The sequence below is a fragment of the Notamacropus eugenii genome, chromosome 4 (genome assembly GCF_028372415.1).
Source record: "Notamacropus eugenii isolate mMacEug1 chromosome 4, mMacEug1.pri_v2, whole genome shotgun sequence".
Taxonomy (NCBI): domain Eukaryota; kingdom Metazoa; phylum Chordata; class Mammalia; order Diprotodontia; family Macropodidae; genus Notamacropus; species Notamacropus eugenii.
In genome coordinates, this window is record NC_092875.1 from 407,138,065 (window position 1) to 407,157,891 (window position 19,827).

General features: G+C 37.6%; 1 protein-coding gene across 2 annotated transcripts in view; it reads left to right on the forward strand.

Moving 5' to 3' along the window:
* DHX29 (DExH-box helicase 29) overlaps positions 1–19,827 on the forward strand; it is a 360,925-nt gene that overhangs the window by 331,755 nt on the left and 9,343 nt on the right. For both annotated transcript variants that reach the window (XM_072605599.1, XM_072605597.1), the window contains 13 exons: positions 1,386–1,988; positions 5,063–5,206; positions 6,174–6,350; positions 7,456–7,596; positions 8,566–8,710; positions 8,855–8,975; positions 10,050–10,134; positions 10,546–10,634; positions 14,442–14,570; positions 14,671–14,746; positions 15,388–15,612; positions 18,014–18,150; positions 19,373–19,466. In XM_072605599.1, coding sequence (XP_072461700.1) covers positions 1,386–1,988; positions 5,063–5,206; positions 6,174–6,350; positions 7,456–7,596; positions 8,566–8,710; positions 8,855–8,975; positions 10,050–10,134; positions 10,546–10,634; positions 14,442–14,570; positions 14,671–14,746; positions 15,388–15,612; positions 18,014–18,150; positions 19,373–19,466 — 2,166 coding nt within the window. The remainder of the gene's footprint in view (positions 1–1,385; positions 1,989–5,062; positions 5,207–6,173; positions 6,351–7,455; positions 7,597–8,565; positions 8,711–8,854; positions 8,976–10,049; positions 10,135–10,545; positions 10,635–14,441; positions 14,571–14,670; positions 14,747–15,387; positions 15,613–18,013; positions 18,151–19,372; positions 19,467–19,827) is intronic.

Genomic DNA, 19,827 nt, shown 5'->3' on the forward strand with positions numbered 1-19,827 from the left:
TTTGCCTCAGTTTCCTCAACTGTAAAATGGGAATAGACTTGTTGTGAGGATCAAATGAGATAATATTTACAAAATGCTTAGCACTTAGTAGGCACTTAATAAATGCTTTCCTTCCCTCTCTATAGAGATAGAATCAGCAAGATATAGCAACTAAGATGAGGGTGATTCAGGAATTGAGTATGGTTCTGCAGCCATGAAATTAGATGACTAAAGTATGGCATCTTCCTTGACAGGATTAGGCAGGTTTATAAAATGGCTGATTTGAGGGGAAAAAAGATGTGTTCTGTTTTAGGCATGTTAAGTTGAAGATGTCTCTGAAGCGTCCAGCTATAGATATTCCTTAGGCAGTTGGTGATACAAGACCAGAGCTCAGGGAGACAAGGGTTCAGAGGTGCAGATGTGGGAGCAGTGTCCAAGGAGTCCATTAGAGGACTAGAGTGGCTCCAGGAGTATAAGGCTTTACAAGCTAAATGGAATTTATATTTTGTCCTAGAAGTAGTGGGGAACCAGTGAATTTGGTTGAATGATCTGATCTTCACTCAGGGAAAATTCCCTTGGCAGGGTTGTGTAGCATGAACTGGAGTGTCAAGATACCAGGCAGGGAGAGCGACTGGGGTTGCTGCAGTAATCAGAGAGAGAGCTGATGAGCAGTTGGGGTTTGAGGGAGGAAAAGGGGCAGATGCAGATGTCGTGCAGGTAGAAAGGACAAGATTTGGCAGCTGGTTAGATATGTGAGAGGAGTTAATGCCCATTTGAACTCAAGTTTCTGACTCTAGAACCAGCCATTTTTCTACTTTGTGAGGCTGCTAATAGAGCCTCTGGGAGCTGAGGCAGACACCATGATGGGTTCTCAAATGAGGGCCCGAGCGCACAGGTGTGGGGCCATGCACTGTGAGAACAGGCTGTGGGTGATAACGCGGCAGCAAGATGGAGAAGGGATGATCAAATGGCAGGAGGGAAATCAAGACAGTGGTGTTACCAGAGCCCCAAGAGGTGCGGGGGGACTATGCATGAGAAAGGGGAGGCAGGATCAGTGGTGCCAGGTGCTACATGGATGGAGGAGGATGAGGATACCACCAGGTCTGGCAGCTAAAACATTGTTAGTTGTGCACCAGTATTGGACTGCTTTATCCTGTAGCTACTGAAGCTTTTGTCTGTGGAGTATTTCATACTGGTCTTGTTTTATTTTTTTGAAATCGTGCATTTTAAGTATGAACTTGCTCAAATCAGAGGATGATTTCCTGGTTGTTTGGTCTGTTTTTTAAGTGTACTGGAAAGATATGATATAGCAAGACTTAAACTGTAGAGTGCTGGAGGATCCAGTGTGCCCTCCACATCAGTGACTTTTAAAGAACAGGCTCACATGGTGACGTTTCTCTCCTCAGTCTGTCCATCAGTTGCTTCCTCCCACTTACCGAGATGTTTGGTTGGAATGGAGTGAAGCAGAAAAGAAAAAGGAAGAACTGAATAAAATGGAGACAAATAAGCCTCGTGATCATTTTATTGCCAGACTACTTAATAAACTGAAGCAGCAGCAGCAGCAACAGCAGTGTGAAAATAAAAAAGATATTTCTGATGATCCTGAGGAATCCTGGGAAAATTTAGTTACTGATGAAGATTTTACTGCACTCTCTCTGGAAACTTCCAACACAGAAGATTTGGAGCCTGTCAGGAACCTCTTTAGAAAGTTGCAAAGCACCCCCAAGTACCAGAAGCTGCTAAAGGAGAGGCAGCAGTTACCTGTGTTCAAGCACAGAAATTCAATTGTTGAAACTCTCAAAAGACATCGGGTAGTGGTTGTGGCCGGTGAAACGGGAAGTGGTAAAAGCACCCAAGTGCCCCATTTTCTTTTGGAGGACTTACTGCTCAATGAATGGGGGTCGGGTAAATGTAACATTGTGTGCACACAGCCCCGAAGGATCTCAGCAGTGAGTTTGGCAACTAGAGTGTGTGAAGAATTGGGCTGTGAAAATGGACCTGGTGGAAAGGTAAGAAGTACTGCCTTCATTCTAGTACCTACTTTTTCCCTAGGAGCAAAATGAATCTCATTACCTAAATTGATTCATTAATTCATTCTCTAAACAATTATTCAACACTGAAGCATTGCACTAAGTTCTAGGGAATAATACAAAAATTCTTAAGGCGAGATCTCATGGTGTTTAAAGCCTGTTAGGGGGATGACAGCTTTTGGTGATTTCATGGGGCAGCGAAGTGGTGCAAGAGGGTAGAGAGCTGGGCCTGGCGCTCAGAAGACTCAAGTTCAAAGTCCCAGTTGTGTGACTCTGGGCAGGTCATGTACCTGCACTCTGGCTCAGTTTGCTCAGCTGTAAAATGGGGATTAATAACAACGAAGTTGTTGTGAGGATCAAATGAGATAATATTTTTAAAACGTTTAGCACAGTGCCTGGTGTACAGCAGGCTTCATTTCTTTCCCTCCTTCCTTCCAAATCACTTGTTCAAACATGGCAATATGCTACCAAAGCAACTGAGTTATGTTTTGGATAGACGACTGGACTTGGAGTGAGAAAGACCTGAATTTGAATCCTGCCGTAGACATTCACAGACTGAGTAATCTCACGTAAACCATTCAGTTAGTAGGTTTTCTCAACTGCAGGTTATTTATCTGTAAAATGGGAATAATAGCATTACCTCACAGAGTTGTTACGAGATCAAAGTAAATACAAACTTTAAAGTGCTACATAAATGTTAGCTATTCTATATCTCAGAGTCAAAAATCATCTAGCCTCACCTGATCCTTTGTGGACATGTGTAACGCCAATGCAGTAGCCACTGTGGACATGCAAGTGTACTTCCACTTCCTCAAAGATGAAACCAAAATATTTATTCAGACACCAGAAAGCCAAATCCATCATAGTAACCAAGAAATCTATACACATTATTAATGTAAGGAGCATGGTCATCCCCAAGCCTTCCCTCCATCAGGCCTCCCCACGAACAAGCTCCATTAGACAAAATCACTCCCTCTGTCACTCGTGCTAGCTGCTCTGCTCTGCCTGCTCTCTCAGAACTACCCCCCCCACACACCTGCACTTTCCTGCTCTACCTATAGGACAAGCTCCTCTGACCATGGGCTTCATGTAACTCAAGCTGTGGGTAGGCCAGAACTCAAAGCAGGTCATGTGGGCCTATTAAGGGGCAGGCAAGATCTTCACATTTCCTTACCATTACAATATCCTCTCTCTGATGTCCCCAATTCTGAAGACTTCCAATGTTGAGGAGCTCACTTCCTCCAGAGGCAGTCCATTCTCCTTTTAGGGAGCTCTAATTAATAGGAAGTGTTCCTTATATCAAACTGAAGTCTACCCCTTCCCTTCATTTTTCCTCCGTTTACCCTCTGAGCCAGCACTGCACATCTGAACATTATTATCTACATGAGTCTTTCACATTTGAAGGCAGGTTTTGTAACCCCACTAAATCTTCCCTTCTCTGGGCTGAGTTTCCCTTGTTACTTTAGTCAGTCCCTAGGTGATTTGATCTCTTTATCGCTCTTCTCTGAAAATGTTCCAGTTGCCAACATCCTTCCCAAAATGAGGTGCCCAGGATTCTCCAAATACATTGCAATTCTCACATGCAGGGGGTTGGGGGGTGGGAAACATGTTACTGTCTAGTAATGCTTAAGTATACAGAGAAATTAGTAAAAAGAAAATACAAATGTTGTTGCTATTCATTCAGTCAGTCATGTCCAACTCTTCGTGATGCCATGCACTGTAGCACACCAGGCCCTTCTGTCTTCCACTATCTCCTGATGTCTGTCTAAGCTCATGTTCTTTGCTTCCATGACATTATGTATCCATCTTATCCTTTGCTGTCCCTTTCTCCTTTTACCATCAATCCTTCCAAACATCAGAGTCTTTTCCTCTGAGTCCTGTCTTCTTATTACGTGGCCAAAGTGTGAGTGATTTGATTCCCTTTGTGTCCAAGGGATGCTCAGAAGTCTTCAAGCATTGATTCAGTTTTTCCTTATAGTCAAACTCTCACAGCCATATGTTACTACTGGAAAAACCATATCTTTGCCATTATGGACCTTTGTGAGCAAGGTGATATCCCTGCTTTTAGTATGCTTTTCAGGTTTGCCGGAGCTTTCCTTCCTAGGATCAAGTGTCTTTTCATTTTATGTCTCCTGTTGCTGTCTGCAGTGATCTTTGAGCCCAAGAATATAAAATCTGAAGTTGCTTCCATTTCTTCTCCCTCTCTTTACCTAGGAAGTAATGGGACTAGTTGTCATGATAATAGTGGGTTTGGTTTTTTTTTTTTAATGTTAAGCGTCAAACCAGCTTTACACTATAAATAAAATAAAAATGTTATGGGTGCACAAATGTGGTCTTTCTTACCTTCCAACTTTTGCGTATGTCTTTTCAGTAGAATGTGTTTTCAAACAGTCTTTTTAAATATTTTTCCAGAAAAGGAAAAGGTTAAGGAAAATGTGGGATACCTTAAATATACTGTTCTTCATTATATTGGTTAGCATACAAAATTTCATTTAAGATAACTTCAAAATCAGAAATTTTACTTCATATTCTTTCTATTAGTCATATTAAAGAGATGGGTGGAAAAGGGTTGGGAGAGAGGGATGACCACCTCAGGCCTAGCATCTCCAAGGGACTTTATGAATTGCTCTTTTGTTTACAACCACATGAACATTTCTCCAATTTCATGTAGTGGAATAGGGTTTAAAATATTGATATTTACTATTGAATCTTTCCTAGAATAAATATTTATTGCCAGAGGCAGCATGGCATAATGAAGAGAGAGCCAGCCTTAAAGTCAAGAAGACCTGGACTGGAGCCTTAACCTCTCAGCACCCCAGGCAGTTCCCTAAGACTTTAAATTGCCAAATCATTGCTGGTCTGCATTGGTGGAAGTAATGTCCTCACCATGCATTCCCTGTACTAGTGAAATCACAGAAACTGTGAAGCAGTACATAAATAAAGCTGTTCCATGAACAAAGACTATTTCTAACTATTCTAACTATTCCTAACTCGTTCTAAAGTGCATCAGATCCCTGCTATGAGAAACTAATCACAGTGTTATATTCCTCCAGAATTCCTTATGTGGGTATCAAATTCGGATGGAATCTAGAGCTAGTGATGCCACGAGGCTACTGTATTGCACTACAGGGGTTCTGATAAGAAAACTGCAGGAAGATGGGCTTCTGACAAATGTGTCCCATGTTATTGTAGATGAGGTAAGTAACTCTCTAATCTTATTTAAACAAGGTAGAAGTTCTGAAAATGAACATACTTTAAAATATCCCCATTTCAGTTTGTAGTAGAGTCGTCAGTTAATAGACAAAATTGTTATTACAGCAAATATAAAATTTTCATCAGAAAGCCACTTGTCCTATTTCTTAGGAGAACTTTAAGAGTAGAATATGTATCAGCTCTTTGCCAAGTTTATTTCTTCTCCCTACCACTTCTGTTAACCAAATTCAATATATATGTTTTTGAATTTCCTTTGAAAAAGGAATAAATTTGAAGGGTGGGGAGAAGTTAGGCTATTTGCTTTACAGATTAGTTTTGCAGTTCTTTTAAATAACTAATTCTTCTGCTTCATTTAGTTTAAATGCACCAACCACTTTTCAAAAGCACATTATGTAAAGTACACCTCACCTGTAGTTCCAAAACTTCTTATATAATATACATGGTTTATTACTTATAACAGACTATATCACTGTGTAATCTAAGACCCAAATATAATCATAAATTATAAATATGTAAAGGCCTTTTCTGCTATATTTTCTTCGATTCAGAGTATTTCTGTGCTTCTTGTTAATTCATTTACTTCTAAAAGCGATATTGATAGTCAATTCGTTAATCTTGAGAGTTGGGTCCAATTCACAAAATGCTGGATTAAATGATAAATATTTAAAGAGAAAAGATTCAAAATTGAGGTTTTAATATAGTATTTCCATATGGTATTAATATTTCCAATACTAAGTTCATGAAGAAATACATGTATAACTTTTGATATGTTTTGCCTAAGGAGTTATTCCTTACTTAATATAAATATGAGAATTTATCTATTATAGTGTACTAGAAGGAGAGGACTTATAATAAGGAACATTCTGATTTATGATCACTATTGGGAATTTCATTGGTTATACCTCTTACTAGATTTCAAATAGAATCAATTTTTTGTTTCTCTAACAATAGGTTCATGAAAGAAGTGTCCAGTCAGACTTTCTACTCATTATCCTGAAGGAGATTTTGCAGAAACGTTCAGATCTACACTTGATTTTGATGAGTGCTACTGTAGACAGTGAGAAGTTTTCTACCTATTTCACACACTGCCCTATTCTCAGAATTTCAGGAAGAAGTTATCCTGTTGAGGTAAATATTTATTTCTCTTGTGTATGTATAAACAGAGACAAGTTCCTACCAGGGAGTTTTCTTCAGTGGTGGTACTCTATAATTTTTGTCTAGAGTTATCCCTAGGACTGATCTGACTCCCTGTGCTGGCTCACAGGACCTAATAACCGAAGTCTGTCTGGGATTTAGGGCAGGAGAGGAGGAGAAGGAAGTGGCATTACGGATTTGTTAAAGTGATGAGGCACATGTGGACAAGCCGCACAGAAGTATTCTGTTCCAAAACCTTTTGCTGTCACAACTTGGACATCCTTGGGGCTGGCTACCTCGTAGCCTCCCTCTCTCTATCTGCTTATTCCCCTGAAATATTTACAATATTTATTTCTGCTGTTCTTTCTGTTTATTTTCAACTCTCCTTGTCAAGACTGCTCTTACCGTCTATTTTAACTAATTTTTCCCACATAAAAACGTGTTTTGGAGTAGAGGAGAGACAATTTTATTTTCCCTAAGACCTGAATTTCTATAGGGATTTCCCTCTTGATTTGAACCCAAGCAGAAGGGAAGTTGTTATCGTTCTTATATATCAACTTGAAACAACAGTGAACAGTAACAGAGAAATGGGTGAAAATTATGTACATGGAATATGACATTTATTTGATAATTTTTTCAAAAACACTTCAGTTTTATATTATAACTAGTTAAAAAGATAGCAGGGGTGAGTATAGTAAGTGTTTAACAAACATAATTCTTGAATGAATAAAATATATTATACTTAGCTACAGCATTTACTAGCCTTTTAACCTTTGACATATAATCTCAGTTATAAAACAAGCATGAGTATACTTGGACCTCACAAGAAAGTGTTTTAAGATATATATATATATATATATATATATATATATATATACACACACACACACACACACACACACACACACACACACGCATGCATGTATATATACATATGTACATGTATATATATATATATAAAATATAGTTAATCAGTGGAAAGTTTTGCTTTATGAGGTGATCTTTCCCACCTAGGTAGCATTTGTAGAATTGATCATATAATGCAAAATATGAGAATGAAATTGTGATGTATTCACTTTCTACTCCCTGGACAATGTAGGTTTTTCATCTTGAAGATGTAGTAGAAGAAACAGGCTTTGTATTGGAGAAGGACTCAGAATATTGTCAGAAATTTCTGGAAGAGGAAGAAGAAATAACTGTTAATGTAACAGGCAGAGCTGGAGGAATCAAAAAGTATCAGGTTAAAACAAAACCATTTTCATTCTTTAAAAATAATTTTAAGAATCTTTGCTACCATTATTATAATGCTTGATCAGATGTCATTCCACAGAAGGTTTTTAATTGTGTAATTGATGCTTTGAATAAACAGCTTAAGTTGAAAAGAAATGATAGAGTCCTAGATTTGCTATCTCAAAATCTCTGACCTCCTTTCGTAGAAAGAACCAGAATTTCACACTTAGTAGTATCTTAACTACATGAATAGAGGGCTCTCTAGGTGCAGGTTGTTTATAGAAGAGAAGGGATATTTCTAAAGTACATAATAAGGGGACAACTTTGACAGTCTTTGATTAATAATATTGTCACTCTGGTATTTTTTTTCTAATTGCCCTGTTATGTTGGTGCTTCTTTATCAGAGCAGTTATTTCAATACTTTGTCATTAGTTATGAAAACAAGAGTGAGGCACCTTTATTATTTTCAAGGACTATTGACACAAAAAAAATCAAAGACCAATTAAGCAGTATTTTTATCTGAAATCAACTTGAAACAACAGTGAACAGTAACAGAGAAATGGATGAAAATTATGTACATGGAATATGACATTTATTCTGTAATCTTTTTTAAAAACTTCAGTTTTATATTATAACTAGTTAAAAAGATAGCAGGGGTGAGTATAGTAAGTGTTTAACAAACATAATTCTTGAATGAATAAAATAAATTAAACTTAGCTACACCATTTACTAGTCTATTGACCTTTGGCATATAATCTCAGTTATAAAATAAGCGTGAGTATACTTGGACCTCACAGGATTGTTACTGAGGAAAGTGTTTTATAAACTCTAAAGCACTATATTTTAAATGGGTGTTTTTTAGATACAGGTTTACATGTTGTGATCGTTTAACATATCTAATTTAATTTGAGCTGGAGATAAAAAATGGCAACCAGTTCATACTTTTAAATAACTCTGGTTCTATCTGTCCTTTTTTTAGGAATACATACCAATCCAGACTGGCGCTTGTGTTGACATAAATCCTTACTTCCAGAAATATAGCGCCCGAACTCAGCATGCTGTGCTCTATATGAATCCCCATAAAATCAACTTGGATCTCATTTTGGAGCTGCTTGTATTCCTAGGTATAGTTTTAATTTCTCAGATTGTCTCAAGTGCATAATGTTATTTTCATTGACTCTATTTTCTTACAGGTGATAAAAAGCCTGCTTGGAGGTTTACTCATTTTTTTGTTTTTGATTGCTTTTTCTTTGTGTAATGTGAAACAGACAGAAGTCCTCAGTTCAGGAATGTAGAAGGAGCGGTATTGATTTTTTTACCTGGACTTGCTCACATTCAGCAGTTGTATGACCTCCTATCAAATGACAGGAGATTTTATTCAAAAGAGAGGTAATATTAAAAATCTTTTTACTTTTAGGGGTTTTTAGAATGGATTATTCTTTTTAGAATATGGAGAGTTTTCAGTTATAAATCTGGTTTTTAGAAGTTTATTCTGAGTTAAATTTCAGTTCTACTCCATCATTTTTAAGCATTTTTGTCTTACCAGTTTTCAAGTATCCATATTAGATACTGAATATTTTAAACAATATTTTTGCCCAGTCCTGTTAAAATTGTAGATCCATCTTGTTAATACAATTTCCAGACTCTCCTGGGATTCCATATTTCTTAGTACTTTGAGGATCTGGAGGGAGTACTCCTGCCAAATTCCATGTTGGCAACCTATATGGGAAGCTGTGCTAGATGCAGAGAAGACCCTGCTGAGATTGCAGTTTGATATAATGTTTAATCAGGGATAGATTATGTTCGTTGACATTGCATCTATCACAGCAGCATTTCAACCCTTAACAAAGTTTGTTTTCACAATTTAACATCTTACATTTTTGAGACAAATGCCTTGAAAAATATCTTTCACATTCATGATATGTTTAAATCTTTTTTTTTAAAGGAAGCTTCCATGGCTCTTCCTATTGCCTTTAGCAATTCCTTTTATGGTGGAAAGACTGAAAAATTAAAAATCAGCAACTTTCTTTTAAGACTATAAAACATTTTTATTTTCTTTTCAGAACCATTATTTGCACCTCTTAAATTGTTTATACTAAAAGTTGCCTGCTGTTAGTAAAGATCTTTTAGCCTTTGAAGGACTGTCCTGGGAAAGAGGAATTACATGTGGACAAAACAAGGGGCTTGAGGTGAAAGGTGCAAAAAGGTAGATTAGGTTTGATATAAAGAGAAAAAGATCAGAGGACTGACTGCCAGCCACCTCTGGATGTGTAACCACTATTGCAAAAGATCTTGAGTGCAGATGGAATGGGGATTATGGGAAGTGGTAAAATAGAAAGTCTCTGAGGGCCTTCCAACCCTGGTTCTTTGATTTTTTATTTTTAAACAAGTTTAGTCATTTTTAAAAATGCTGTTTCAGAAACAGTAGTGTTGTCTAACAACCTTATAATTTTAACTTTTCAGATATAAATTGATAGCACTGCATTCTATTCTTTCAACCCAAGATCAAGCAGCAGCATTCACAGTCCCACCTCCAGGAATTAGAAAGGTAAGATTCAGTACAAAAAACTTAAATGGGTTTCACTTCAGAACATTTCATTAATGTATTTCATGCTCCTCTTTCCCTTATCATGAAAAGCATCTAAGTGCCTACTGGTGAATATAAGTATTCCAGGTCTTTTCCTAAGTAACTTCAATATAACATGCTAGTAGTCTTGAAGTTTAAAATTCTGGACAGCAGCATCATATACAGAAATACTTCTATACTCATAAGGATTCTATCCATTGTTAGGGTCTTTGGGTGAACAAGGACAAAAGTTTCACAGGAAACAGATTTGTGTCCTCGTGTCCCACTTACAGAGGGATTACCTACATCTGTTGAGGTCACAAATCTGTTGAAGTCTATTGATTTATTGTTCAATGATATTATCTAATTTTGTGGGGTTTTTTTCATTTTCAGATTGTTTTAGCAACAAATATTGCAGAGACAGGCATCACCATTCCAGATGTTGTTTTCGTAATTGATACTGGAAGGACAAAAGAAAATAAGTAAGTTTTAAAAACATAATTGTAATTGGGAGTTCGAAGGGCAGTAGAGAAAAGTTTATATATATTTTTTAAAAGTTGTATTTAATTTTTAAAATTCACAATTTCATATACAGTCCTTTCTCTTCATCACATATGGAAATGTTAATGTTTGTCACATTCATGATTTAAAAAACGTAGAGATGACAGCTCTCACAAATTTATATACTCCCTCAAAAAACTCAAACCCACAACCCAAACTGTTGATTAGCTTGACACATCATATTACATCAGTTCTGAAAGAAAAAAAAAACACAAAAAGTTTTTTAAGAACTTTTAGCCCAGCTTCTACAAGCTCAAAATCACTGTCTTGTTAGTTTCCCTGCTATACTAGTCTATAAAAAAGAAGTGCAGGGATAGTGGGCTGTGCAATCCCTACATTCCATCTCTAATCAGTTGCCTTTCCTCCACACATTACACTTCTCTAGTTTTTTTTGTACCTCTGAAAAACCAAACCATACTCAGTCCATCCAGGTGCAAGATTTATTTTGGTTTGCTTTATTTACATAAAAATACCTAAATCACCGTGGTCGGTATAAAAAACTACATAGTTGTATAAAATGTTGTGCAAAATGATTCACATAAAGATCAAAGACTGGGTACCAGGTCTGAACTGGGCTGGTGTCTCTGAACAGGATGAAGACTGTATCAGTGGCACCCCAATTTTAGGCTATAGAATTTGTTTATACTGCGTTAATGACAGTTACTACAAAATGGCTTCTCGAATTGTACCTTCCAAATAGTTTTTTGAGACTGGATGTTTTCTGACTTTAATTGTGATTAGGGAGGTAAATTTAATGAGGCCTGTAATTTTTCTCTAAATATTGATTTCTTTTAGTAATCAACTCTTACTCAAATTTAAGAAACAATTTTTTTAGACTTGCATATCAGATTTTAAATTTGCCCTATTTTTTGTGCTGTCTTTTATTTGTTTATTTTTAGTTTTCAGCATTCATTTCCACAAGATTTTGAGTTCCAAATTTTCTCCCCATCTCTCCTCTCCATCTACCCCAAAACACCTTGCATTCTGATTACCCCTTCCTCCAATCTGTCCTCCCTTCTATTACACCCCACCATTCCCTTATCCCCAACTTGTCTCTTTTCTTGTAGGGCAAGATAGATTTCTGTACCCCATTACTTGTATTTCCTATTTCCCGGTTGTATGCAAAAACAGTTCTCAGCATTCATTCCTAAGACTTTGAGTTCCAACTTCTCTCCCTTCCTCCCTCCCTAGACATCCCCACTGAGGAGGCAAGCAATTCAATACAGGCTATATATGTATCGTTTTGCAGAAGATTTCCATAATAGTCATGTTGTGTAAGACTAACTATATTTCCCTCCATTTTATCCTGCCCCACATTTATTCTATTCTCTCTTTTGACCTTGTCCCTCCCCAAAAGTGTTTACTTCTAATTATTCCCTCCTTCCATTTGCCCTCCCTTCTATCATTCCCATCACCCCTCTTATTCCCTTTTCCCCTACTTTCCCGTAGTATAAGATAGATTTTCATACCAAATTGAGTGAGCATGTTATTCCCTCCTTAAGCTATATATGATGAGAGTAAGCTTCACTTTTTCCCTCTCACCTCCCCGCTTTTCTCCTCCATTGAAAAAGCTTTTTCTTGCCTCTTTTATGAGAGATAATTTGCCCCATTCCATTTCTCCCTTTCTCCTCCCAATATATTCCTCTCTCATCCCTTAATTTTATTTTTTTTAGATATCATCCCTTCCTGTTCAACTCGCCCTGTGCTCTCTGTCTATACATTTGTGTGTGTGTGTGTGTGTGTGTGTGTGTGTGTGTGTGTGTGTGTGTAATCCCTCCAACTACCCAAATACTGAGAAAAGTTTCAAGTGTTACAAATATTATCTTTCCATGTAGGAATGTAAACAGTTCAACTTTAGTTAGTCCTGTATGATTTCTCTTTCCTGTTTACCTTTTCATGCTTACCTTTTCATGCTTCTCTTGATTCTTATGTTTGAAAGTCAAATTTTCTCTTCAGTTCTGGTCTTTTCATCAATAATGCTTGAAAGTCCTCTATTTCATTGAATGACCATTTTTTCCCCTGAAGTATTATATTCAGTTTTGCTGGGTAGGTGATTCTTGGTTTTAATCCTAGTTCCTTTGACTTGTGGAACATTCTATTCCAAGCCCTGTGATCCCTTAATGTAGAAGCTGCTAGATCTTGTGTTATCCTGATTGTATTTCCACAGTACTCAAATTGTTTCTTTCTAACTGCTTGCAATATTTTCTCCTTGACCTCTGGGAACTCTGAAATTTGGCTACAATATTCCTAGGAGTTCCTCTTTTTTGATCTCTTTCAGAAGGATCGGTAGATTCTTTCAGTATTTCTTTTGCCCTCTGGTTCTAGAATATCAGGGCAGTTTTCCTGGATAATTATATGAAAAATGATGTGTAGGCTCTTTTTTTGATCATGGCTTTCAGGTAGTCCCCTAATTTTAAAATTCTCTCTCCTGGATCTATTTTCCAGGTCAGTTGTTTTTCCAGTGAGATATTTCACATTATCTTCTATTTTTTCATTCTTTTGGTTTTGTTTTGTAATTTGGTTTCTTATAAAGTCATTAGCTTTCATCTGCTCCATTCTAATTTTTAAAGAACTATTTTCTTCAGTGAACTTTTGAACCTCCTTTTCCATTTGGCTAATTCTGCTTTTTAAAGCGTTCTTCTCCTTATCGGCTTTTTGGACCTCTTTTGCCAATTGAGTTAGCCTATTTTTAAACGTGTTATTTTCTTCAGCATTTTTTGGGTCTCCTTTGGCAAGCTGCTGACTCACTTTTCATGATTTTCTTTCATTGCTCTCATTTCTCTTTCCAGTTTTTCCTCCACCTCTCTTACTTGATTTTCAAAATCCTTTTTGAACTCTTCCATTGGCCTGAGACCATTGCATATTTATTTTGGAGGTTTTGGATGCAGAAGTCTTGCCTTCCTCTGATGGTATGCATTGTTCTTCCTCATCCGAAAGGATGAAAGAATATGCCTGTTCACCAAGAAAGTAGCCTTCTATAGTCTTATTTTTTCCCCCTTTTTTGGGCATTTTCTCAGCCAGTTACTTGACTTTTGAGTCCTTTGTCAAGATGGGGGGTATACTCTGGGGACCTCTTAAGTTCTCAATTCCTCCAGTGTGGCACAATCAAGGGAGAGGAGTTTACTCCTCTCCTGGCCTGTACACTGGTCTGGGAGCAATCAAAAGCTTTTTGCCCAGAATCTGTGAGTAGAATTCCTTCTCCACAACCACCTCCAGCTCCACCATGGCAGGGCTTCTCCTCACCCCAAGGCCATCATTCAGGGCTGAGATTCAGATCAGCTGCTCAGTTCCCCCATGGGCTTTAGGTGGAGGGCTCCAAAAACAGACTCTGCTGCTGGCAGTCCAGACTGCGTTCCCTTCTGGGTGAAAGAGCTTTCTCACTGACCTTTGAAGCTATCTTGGGTGTTTGTGGGTTGAGCAATCTGAGAACTGCTGCTGCCAGTGGCTCCCTGAAGCCTGTTCCAGGTCCTGTCCTTGCCGTGCTATGTGACCCACTCTGGGTTGCACTCTGCTCCACGCCTGGTGCAATAGACCTTTCTTGTTGGCCTTCAATGCTGCCTTGGGCTAGAAACCTCTTTCACTCTGTCATTTTGTGGCTTCTGCTGCTCTGGAATTTGTTTAGAGTCATTTTTTTGCAGGTATTTTATGGGATACTCTACCGTATTGACTCCTGCCCCCCCCCCCCCCCCAAAAATTTGCCATTATCTACTTGAAACTCTTTTTTTCAGGTACCACGAAAGCAGTCAAATGAGTTCACTGGTGGAAACTTTTGTCAGTAAAGCTAGTGCTCTGCAGCGCCAAGGAAGAGCTGGGCGGGTTCGAGATGGATTCTGCTTCAGACTGTATACAAGGGAAAGGTATGATTTAACATAACCAGAAACATAAGGTAAATTTAAGATAAAGTGGTTTTTGTCTTTAATGTAATATGAAATATCTAATGTTAACGTATTTTTTTAGATTCGAAGGTTTTATGGAGTATTCAGTTCCAGAAATCTTGCGTGTACCTTTGGAAGAGTTATGCCTTCATGTTATGGTAATCACTAGGGAACCTAAATTAAGTTATTTGTGAACTGCTTCCTTCCTTAGAGGTTCAAAATTCTCTTAATTGTGGTTTTTCCAGATTTCTAGATGTTTTCTTCTCAATCTATGACCCAGTGCTTTTCTCTCTAAGAGATGGCCAAGCATCTCTTGGGCTTTATTCTGTTAAAAGACAGTTTCATCTCCTTGATAGGATGGTTTCTGGACTTATCAGAATTAACCGAGCAAAAAAAATGAAGAAAACATGAGCATTGAATGTTGCCCCACAATTTTAAGAGAAGAAAAAGCATGGCCCATTTCATAATCTTTGTTGTCTGTTCCTTCAATTTTTAACCATTTAATAGTGAATTGCAGGGTGACTTACGGCAATATTTTCTCTGAGCACCTAGGAAAAAAGAAGTTAATGTAGGTGTAGTGAGGAGAGTTCTGTGCTTGGAGTCAGAAAGATTTGGGTTTATTTCTCACTTTAATGTACGCATTAGCAGTGTGGCAGTGAACTAGTCACTCGAGGAAGTTCCTAATCTATAAATTGAGAATGATAATACCTATCTCAGAGGGTTGTTATGAGCATCAAATGAGACAATCTATATAAAATGCTTTGTAAATGTCAGCCATTTTTTATTCTTCCATCTGCAGAAATGCAGTCTTGGATCTCCTGAAGATTTCCTCTCCAAAGCTTTAGATCCACCTCAACCTCAAGTAATCAGCAATGCAGTGAATTTACTCCGAAAGATTGGAGCCTGTGAACTAAGTGAACCTAAACTAACTCCACTGGGCCAGCATCTTGCAGCATTACCAGTGAATGTCAAGATTGGAAAGATGCTCATTTTTGGTGCTATCTTTGGCTGCTTAGATCCTGTGGTAAGTTAAGAATGCCCTATCATTAATTTAAATGTCATACTGATTGGACAATTGGCATTAATTATTGACATTTTTAATGAACAAATTATTTAAAATTTTTAGCGAAGTGAATGCTTGGACCAGTTTGCAAACTCGGGATCTCAATGCTGGGATGAGAGAGTTAACATGTGCCATTGAAATCCCATTCCAATGTTTCCTTGTGACAAGGAGATCCTGACTATGGGCTCTCAGAGTTCTACCAAGTCTTGACAAACTAGAAACACTTTGAGTATAGGTACAGTCATAATCTGTCTTTCAGCCTAGAACCAACTTAACTAAGGTCAGAGGGCCTTAGATCACTAGATCATCCCCATAATAATAATATTTTTTTTAAATTAAATTTCATTTTTGTTCTCTCAGCACAAATCCACCATCTCTCTCTCCAGCCAGCCCCATTCCCCAGTATCAAACAAAATAATTTTACTTGTTAGTCATGTGCAAATGAAATATATATAGGTTTGTATAGGTGTTTAGATTTTGTGTTCTAAAGCTTTCATCTCTATCAGGAGGTGAGTAGCATTAGTTCTCTAGAATTATGTGTTGATCATTGTGTTGATCAGGGTTCCTAAGTCTTTTATCATTGTTGTCATTATATAAATTGTTCTCCTGATTCTGTTCATTCTACGTCAGTTCATACATGGTTTCTGTGAAACCATCCCCTTCATCATTTCTTAGAGTACAATAGTATTCCCTCACATTTATATATGGCAAAGCTTTTCCCCAGTTGGTGGGCTCCCCTCAGATTCCTATTCTTTACCATCTCAAAAAGAGCTATACATATTCATGTCCATCCTTAGAGTTGTTTTGTTTAGAGCTAATCTCTTCCTTCATCTACCCTCCCTATAATTCTTGCTTTTTCCACTTTCCCTTTTCTGTTTCTTTGTTGAATACCGAGTACCCAACTGAGTATATTCTTCCTCTTTTGACCAGTACCAATGGGAGTAAGTTTCAAGTTCTCCCCTTTCCTCTTTTTTTGTATAGACATCTACTTATATACCCCGATTAAGAGAGAGAATTTTCCCTAATCTCCTCCTCCTCTGCCCCTGCCAGTGTTTTCTGCTTCCCATTTTTCCATTCTTCTTTTAAGAGCTAATGCTAGTGCTCTGCATTGGTAGAACATATATCCATGCCAACAAAATGACACATCCTTTGAAATATTTACCCTTAATCCACATATACATATATAACATAGAGTTTTGCAATGTGGGTGGGGGGACTTGAAGACTCTTGATGGTCATATACCCAAGATAGCCAGCCTGAAAAGTTTATACATTTGTAGTACTGTTGACTAGTGGCCCGGGTTAATTCTTCTCATCTAAGAATAATAGGGAGAAAGCTGCCTCTTCCATCCCCTTCCTGGTTTTTCTCAAGCCAGTGACCACTAGCAGTTGAACTTTCTTGTTTCATTGCAGAAACAGCATGAGAAAGCTTGTGGAGAGAATACACAGTGGCATTAGTTGCACAGCCCATGGGACCCTCAGTCTGGAGCTCTTAGACTCACTCTCCACCCTCACAGACCGGAGTAGTCAGTGCAGAGACAGCACAATTTACTCACTTTCTTTAGTATTAGAATATTCCCACAAAAATTATGCTAGATACAATAACTCGTCCCTTTTATTTCCAGATCTCAAGAAAAATAATTGTGCTTTTACCCCTGTACTGTGCTTTAAAGTTGTAGTTTAAAGGATTTGTTATTGAAAATTCCCAAGTAAATCCACTTTGGCCACCTGGTTTGACATCAGAATGTTGGGGATAGTGGAAAGAGCACTAGATTGGAATCATTATTGATCACACACAGTTCTGTAGTGTCTTCTGGATGATAATGGGCTTTACTCAAGACAGCTCTCTAAGGCCTGATAAGATTATTTTAAAATGAGGATGTCAAGACATTCAGAATGCTGAGCCTACTTAGTCAGACAGGTTTGGGAAGTAAGGGAGTAAATGTCAGAACAGAGACTTACACCTATGGCCTGACTCCAAGTCAGTTTGTTCTTTCCCCTGCTGCCTCTGATCCAGAAATCAAGGTTACAGTTCTGTCTTTCCCCTTGGCTCTGTAGAATTATGTTAGTCCCTTATTGTCTTCTGTGCTATTTCTTCTCTCATGCTGAAGATAATTAGATAACTCTCCTTTTCATGTGGAAGTATTATAAGGATAGAATTAGAGAATTTGAAATAAAATGTTTCATAAGTGATCATAGTGATCACTTAAATTTTTTTCACAAGTTGGCTGCCTTTTCTGACAGTTGTAAAATGTACAGTTTAGTATTTATTGAAAAGAACAATATATGAATTTTATTTTTTTATCTCAATATTGTCTTAGTGCTTCTTTGATCATAAAATAACTTTTGATTTTCATTTATAGGCCACATTAGCTGCAGTTATGACAGAGAAGTCTCCTTTTACCACACCAATTGGTAGAAAAGATGAAGCGGATCTTGCAAAATCAACTTTGGCTCTGGCAAATTCAGACCACCTGACCATCTATAGTGCATATCTAGGGTAAAAAATATTTATCTATTATTTATTAAGCTTTAGAAGTGCTATCAGTCTAGGTGGGCAGATGAAGTTGCATTTCAGTGATAGCCTCTTGATAGTCATTACAAAATCACATCAACATTTCCACTTCATTTGTTTTTATTATAAATAGTAGAACGTTTTAGGAATTAGTATCATTATATCTGTTCTAAAAATTTGAAGCAGAATCAATCTGTCAATAAGCATTTATTAATAAGTATGTGCTGTGTTTGAGGAACTTCTTCAATGCACTGGAAATACAAAGACAAAAGTGAAGCAGCCCCTGCTTTCAAAGAGTATGTATTCTGTCTAAGGAGACAACATGGACACATAGAAGTAAATACAAAATAAGTATAAGGTGATTTGATGGGGAGGTTACAAGGTATCATATAGAAAGGGTGGGTCTTAAAGGAAACTCAGGGAAGGAGAGCATTCCAGGAATGGGAGAGCCCATGCAAATGAGCAGGGACAGCACCAGTGAGAGAGGGCCAGGTTTACTGAACCTTAGGGTGTGGAACAGGATGTAGTGTATAATAAGGTTAGAAAGGTGAGGAAGAGTTAGATTGTGAAGGGCTTTCATCACCAAACCTAGAAATTTATATTTACCCCTAGAGTTTATAAAAGGAAGACGCTTGGAATTTATTGAATAGGATTTTTACCTGTGTTTTAGGAAAATCCCTGTGGAGAATGGATTGTAAATTGGTGACACTTGAGCAGAGACCAGAGTTAGAAGGTATTGTAATAGTGTAGGCAGGAGGCAGTATGGACCTCCACAGAGGTAGCAGCTAGATGAGTTGAGAGAAGGGTGACAAATGCAAGCGATGTCATAGAGGCAAAAGTGACAAGATTGGGCAAATTTTTAGATGTGCAGAGTGAGAGAGCATGTGATGTGTCAGAGACGGCACTGAGGTCAAGAACCTGGGTGACTGGAAAGACATGTTGGTGGTGTCCTGGAAATTAAAAGGGAAGTTCAGAGGTAGAAATGTAGCAGGTGTTTTCTTATTTTTTTTTAAAAAAGTGTTCAGTAATTTAGTGTAGACCTGATAAGATTTTATTTATGTAAAAAAGTATCTACTTTTTAGTGATGACCTTTGCCTCTTGGCCAGTACTAACAAATTTTGAGTCTCTTTTTTAAAATAAGATTTAATTCGTTTTCAATGGCTGCCTAATTGTTGGTACCTCTTAAACTTTGATAATATTTCTCTAGATGGAAAAAGGCTCGACAGGAAGGGGGGTATCGTTCTGAAATGGCTTACTGCAGAAGGAACTTTCTTAATAGAACAGCACTATTAACTCTAGAGGTAAGACAAACTCCAGCATTTAGTAACAGAAATGAATTTTCTTTAGTTATTTGAAAACATATTGTAAAAGGTTTTAATTCTTTTTTTTTTCCTTTTCTTCCCAGCTAGCAGTTTTCATGAAGGGTTGGTGGTAGCAGATGACAATCAGTTGCCATCTCTGTGCAGATGGTTCCCAGATCTAGATAGTGTCCCCAAAGCTTTAGGTTGATTCTAAGCTTTACTAGCTTAAGGCTTAAACTGATAAATCTTAAAACTGCACTAAGTCTTTTTGGGACACTAGGCCTAGCTAGCCTCTGTTTCTCTAAAGAATTCCAGTCTGGCGTTACAAACAAAAGTTTTTCTTCTTCCCACCCCTCCTTCC